At 37.1% G+C, this 6,411-nt stretch overlaps 1 protein-coding gene across 1 annotated transcript; it reads right to left on the reverse strand.

The window, feature by feature from the left end:
• Positions 1-1,028: 1,028 nt before the first annotated feature.
• Positions 1,029-5,024, reverse strand: SARC_11452 (hypothetical protein). Its single transcript, XM_014294463.1, has 5 exons — positions 4,914-5,024; positions 3,828-3,963; positions 2,761-2,932; positions 1,705-1,953; positions 1,029-1,208 (listed from the first exon to the last, which is right to left on the reverse strand). Exons 1-5 carry the CDS (start codon positions 4,978-4,980, stop codon positions 1,152-1,154), a joined length of 681 nt encoding a protein of 226 aa, XP_014149938.1. The 5' UTR covers positions 4,981-5,024; the 3' UTR covers positions 1,029-1,151.
• Between the last annotated feature and the right edge of the window lie 1,387 nt (positions 5,025-6,411).

A 6,411-nucleotide genomic window follows, 5' to 3' on the forward strand; every position in this document is an offset into this window, starting at 1 on the left:
CTATAATGTAAAGAGAGAGTCAGAGAAGCTATTTAGTATTCTAAATGTACGAGTAAATACCTAGTATACAGTAGGCATTATGAAGTAAAGAGAGAATCAGAGAAGCTATTTAGTATTCTAAATATACTAACATATACTTAGTATTCAGTAGGCAATATAAAGTAAAGAGAGAATCAGAGAAGCTATTTAGTATTCTGAATATACTAGTAAATACTTAGTATTCAGTAGGCATTATAAAGTAAAGATAGAATCAGAGAAGCTATCTAGTATTCTAAATATACTAGTAAATACTTAGTATTCAGTAGGCAATATAAAGTAACGAGAGAATCAGTGAGGCTGTTTAGTATTTTATATACACTAGTGATTACTTGCTATTCAATAGGCATTTAAAGTAAAGAGAGAAGCAGAGAGGCTAACTAGTAATCGATATATACTAGTAATTACTTGGTATTCAGCAGGGGGGTATAATATAGCCGTTTTTAAGCAGATAGTGTAATTACGACTGATGATTTCTTCGATCGCAACACCGATGTTTGCGGTTACGCCACAAGTATTACTAAAGAGAGAACTTATATGGAAAATATTAGTATATAGTCCAAGCATATCTTCGATACTGAGTACGGCGCGAAAGCAAACGGGAACAACCAGAAGAATTCCTGCTAAAATGCCACACATTTGATCGATAGGGTCTCTTTAAGTACAGATACAGAAATCAAACGACGCCCAGCGTCATCATACGTGTCAATTTAAAATAAAAATTAGTTTTGTATAGTATACCAGCTTATGGTTTTTGACCTGTTTGATGTTTTTAAAACAATGGTGTAATTGGCTCCAACCAACCGTGAGCTCGCCGGTCTCTCTCCAGGACTAGCGGATGCGAAAGTGATTGGGAGTTGAGTCCCGAACTTCATGATAAGAGTGTACCGTATGCCTTCCAAACCCTCACAGGTGTGCAATCCCTGGTAGAGACAGGCAGCATCCCACACAAATTCAGGAGCTATTAAAGATAAGGGCCTATCTATACTACAGCAGCTTCACTGACATCATCCCTTTATTGTGCAACCCTGATGTTCTCAGGTTTATATATGCTAGGTCTGATTCTTTTTGATATGGTTTTTGACTAGACTATCTGATGGGAAATCCTCCCAAACTCATCGGGTCAACGAGTCTCGCCTGTTTTTCACATCTGTTTGCATCGCATCTTCAATCTGTTTGTGCACGGGAAATTGGCATGAGTGTGGGATACCAAACACTCCAGAACAACTTTGACCAACACAAGAGGAAAGGGGACAAGCCACAAGCGATGGGCATAAGGGAGAAAAGAGCATGTGCACAGAGGGACAGAGTATATAATACAGAACACTTCATGCGTCAAGTGACACCAAGGACAAGAGAAAGGAGCATATGCACAGAGGGGCAGAGTATATAATACAGAACACTTCATGCGTCAAGTGACACCAAGGACAAGCGAGCGCAGACCATTTCAAGCAACTGCGCAAGTGCCGGATGTCCTCGATACGGCATGTGTTCACCTCCGCATCCGACAACAGAAGTACATAATCCGTACGCATACGTATATTGACGAACTAACAATCAGGTGTGCACCGACGAACACGTGACTACTGCATTCTCCGGTGCGGGTCAGGTAAATAAATGTGTGCCACCTATCACACAATATACCCCCTCCTACACATTCGTACTTACATCAGCCGCAGCGTCAGCGTCCAGGGAATCGTTCTTCTTGATACTTGTCTGCAGTAATAGGAAGTCCACTATCCCGTCTATGGGCGCTCGGGCTGTTTGGGCTAGGTTTATCACTAGCCCGGTGAACTCTAAGCGGTCCAGACTCTTCGTTTTGCTCATGTCGTACTCCATCAGCGCGGCAGCCGCCTGTACAATGATGTTGCTGATGTCCTGCGAAGGCTGGAACTTGGAGAGACCCATGGCAAGCTCCTGTTCACGGTGTGCGTTGTAGATAATACGTGTATGAACGGCAAGTATAAGGTGTGGGTGTTATAAATACAAGTGATGTGTATATTAAGTATAAGGTGTGTGTATTGTAAGTACAAGGTGTGTGCATCACAAGTAAAAGGACTATAGGTATAACGTGCGTATATTATAAGAATAGAGCGAGTGCATTGTAAGTATAACGTGTGGGTGTTATAAGTACAAGTGGTGTGTATATTAAGTAAAAGGTGTGTGTATTGTAAGTACAAGGTGTATGCATTTTTTTAGTGCATTGTAAGTATAACGTGTGGGTGTTATAAGTACAAGTGGTGTGTATATTAATTATAAGGTGCGTGTATCACAAGCAAAAAGACTATAGGTATAACGTATGTATATTGTAAGTATAAGGCGAGTGTATTGTGAGTATAAGGTGTGGGTATATTGTCGAATGTCTAGGTCTATATCCCCTCCAACCATGGGACAGAGATAGTCACGGCGACATCCCGGGAGATTGTAGATTGTAGATGCCCCGACAAATACCTTTAGAGTCATAAGCACAAGGTGTCTACGTGTAAAAGGTGTGTGTGTCTCAAGTCAGTGCCAGTAGTTGTATTGTGCATTGCTGTGACAAATACCTAGAGTCATAAGCACAAGGTGTCTACGTGTAAAAGGTGTGTGTGTCTCAAGTCAACGCCAGTAGTTGTATTGTGTATTGCAGTTGTATCGGCAAGTGTGTGTTGGTTGGGTTGTGGGTGGCATATCTATCCTGCACGCAGACAAGACAAACAAAGAAGCAATGCACAACATACGTACCTGCAACGACAGGAGACCATCATTGTCTTCGTCCCACTGGTCGAATAAGGCCTGTAACGGAGGGTGTTGGCTTAGCTTGATGATTTCCTGTGGTGTTTGAATTATCTTGGGCATGAGCTTCCTCTCGACCTCCTCCACTATTTCTCGGTCTTCCCGTGTCGGCTTATTCCGACTGTTAGAAGATACAATAGAAATTGATGTCAGCTAAAATGTATATATATATATATATATAAATACATATATATATACATACATACATACATACCTATATATATATATATACATACATACATACATACACACACATATATATATACATAAAATAATTTAATATAGTATACATACATACAAACATACATACATATCTATATATATATATATATACATACATACATACATACATACAGACATATATACATACATACATACATATATATAACAGTACCGCAAACTAACACAAGTAGAATATATATATATATATATATATATATCAATAAATATTGAAATCGTATCACCATTTCAAGGCTCACCGGTATATAGTGGAACCTCCTGGATACTGACTGAAGTTAAAATACTATTTCTGGCCTCACATGCCGCGTAGTTACAATGTAAAGTATATCTATATGTATATATAAACCAAATCCGTGACATTATACGTAATAATTTGGACACCACGAGTATGTCATTCTGTGCGCTACCAAGCAAATTCCATTCTACGATAACAGGAGGAGAAATTGACATCATATGGTACGATTAGGTACCAAAATCAAAATGTACTTAAAAGGTACTAAAAAACCTGACCTAAAATGTAGACTAATCTAACCCCGGCAACAAGCACGAAATGTACTTAAAAGGTACTAAAAAACCTGACCTAAAATGTAAACTAATATAACCCCGGCAACAAGCACGCGTGACGCATTCTGGCAGACACACCCATCTAGACACAACAATACACAGCACACAGGGACACACACACGCACATATATATATACATACACACAACACTGTGTGCGCAATTCTCGAGCAAGCGCACCAAGGCGAACACTCCTGCACGTACACACACACACCTGTATGCGTCCTCCACCTTCCACGCCACACTCTGCGGGTTGAGACCCAACAGATCACAGAAATGCGAATAGAACTTTGCGAACTCATCCCTCGACAACGAACGCGTATGGTCTTCATCGTACAGCAGCATAGCGCCTACGGTGAACCATGGCGAATAAGACGGGGAAAGTGTGGACTCATGAGAGCAGATTCACCGGTGTATACGGGATGTTAAACGTATACCTATAAAGCAAGCCTATATAAAGATGTGTAAACATCTAACTGTGTGAACGTTAAAAACCCATGGCGAATAAGACGGGGAAAGTGCGGACTCATGAGAGCAGATTCACCGGTGTATACGGGATGTTAATCGTATAACTATAAAGCAAGCCTATATAAAGATGTGTAAACATCTAACTGTGTGAACGTTAAAAACTCGTCCCTCGACAACGACTGCGTATGGTCCTGATAGAATCGCAGCGTAGCGCCTACAGTGTACAGCGGCGAAAACGAACGAATATGAGATGGCTCATTTTTATCTGTGGCATTTTACACTTACACCTATATAATAATACAGGTGGTGATATATTCATACTCGTGTGGCCTTTGCGAAAGCTTTTCTCGACTTATGATGCTCATAGTATGGCAGTAACTACGATGAACAACGGCGTATATGAACGAACAAGCGCGGTTTAAACAGTTGCCAGCGGGTTGTATAACATTATTATGTGTTTTGAGGTGATATATTCTATATCATAACTATGTCCGTGTCCACGCTATAAATAGATACAGACGAGTTCTGAGGTAATAATTTTTCGATCAACATACAATGACGTCACACTCGAAGCAAACGCGGGATGGGATGGCCGTGTATATACAGAACACACATACAACAACGCCAGAGTTTACCCGGCGCACCCTGGTCTCTGCAGCCACACTCTAAGATAACGTAAATAAGACTGTTCCGTGCATACAATAAATCCAACTAACGCGTTCAATTCTCGTTCGACATTGCGCATACACGTATATATATATATATAATTATATTCTAAGTTAACTCGCGCATGCAACACCGTAATAATGATTGTAATTGTATGCAGACATACCCAGGGCTACCCGGGTGGCATCATCCATGGGAATGTCCAGATCTATGCGTCGCATTCCCAGCGCCATTTCTTTAAAGTCAATCCGACCGTCATTATCCAGATCAAAGCACTTCAGACAGGCGAGAGATGAGATGACAATGCGAGGATACGATTAGCTGGGACGTAATTTCAATCAGTGCTGATAAGCAACTCTATGGCTTTGTACAGGAGGCGTATTTTAACTCTGCTGTGTAAGCTTTAGATTAGTATAGAGATATGAACTACTTAATGATGACTATTGTACTATAACTAGGATTCCCTCATCAAGAACCGAGGTGTAGTAAACACTCCAGCTGCGTGAAATATCAGGCAGATGTAACGGTACGTGTTAAGGCACATACTAAATATAGACATGTACAAAAGAATATATATATGTGTGTATACATATACAAAAATATAAACTTATATATATACATTGATATATCAATATATTAATATATATATATATATTGTATGAATATATATATACATATATATATACGTATATTATGCAAATAAATATACATATGTATGCAGATGTATTGTATATACACATTCATACATATACGTACACACATATATATATGAATATAATACATATACATAAGTTCACACACACACAGAGATATATATATACATACACACACACATATATATATATACATACACGCACACACACATATATATATACATAAACACACACACACACACATATATATATATGTATGTATATGTATATATATACATGCACGCATTTCTACACCCTATGTTTACGCTGTCGTACTGTCATGTGCACCTTCACAGTAACCGTCATTATATGTATATATATCAAAATCTATATATATTTATATATATTACGTATGAACATATAAATATTCATACATCTTCACATATATATACACATACATATATATATATATATATATATATTCATACATATATATGATTTCGTGTATATATATATATGTACATGTATCTATATATGGATGTCTAGATGTCTGTGTATAAAGTCACGAATATATATACACATACATATATACATGCATATATACATATACATACATGCATACATATATATATCCGAACATGCAAATATATATATATCAATATATATATACATATATGCATATATATATATACATATATACACACATATATACGATCATATATATATATATCTAAAATATATGTGTGTATATATACATATATTCATATACATACATACACACAAACACACTCACACACATGTATATATATATATATATATATTAATACATCTACATCTATGTATATATTTGTCAAATAGATTCATATATATGTATAAATATATATTACGTATGACCTATATACATATAGGCATATATATATATATATATATATATATGTTTATATACATAATTCCATATGAGTTTAAAGCTATATTACCTATAAACTATAAACCTATATATATTTGTATATATATATATTTGTATATACATTG

This window comes from Sphaeroforma arctica, assembly GCF_001186125.1.
Source record: "Sphaeroforma arctica JP610 unplaced genomic scaffold supercont1.1696, whole genome shotgun sequence".
Lineage (NCBI taxonomy): Eukaryota > Ichthyosporea > Ichthyophonida > Sphaeroforma > Sphaeroforma arctica.

Excerpts from the sequence above, each read along its gene's own strand:
- SARC_11452 (XM_014294463.1), bottom strand. The coding sequence starts at position 4,980 with ATGGCGCTGGGAATGCGACGCATAGATCTGGACATTCCCATGGATGAT. Across the intron at positions 3,964-4,913 it reads TGCCACCCGGGTAGCCCTGG|GCGCTATGCTGCTGTACGAT; the intron begins GTATGTCTGCAT and ends GGTTCACCGTAG. Across the intron at positions 2,933-3,827 it reads AAGGTGGAGGACGCATACAG|TCGGAATAAGCCGACACGGG; the intron begins GTGTGTGTGTGT and ends ATCTTCTAACAG.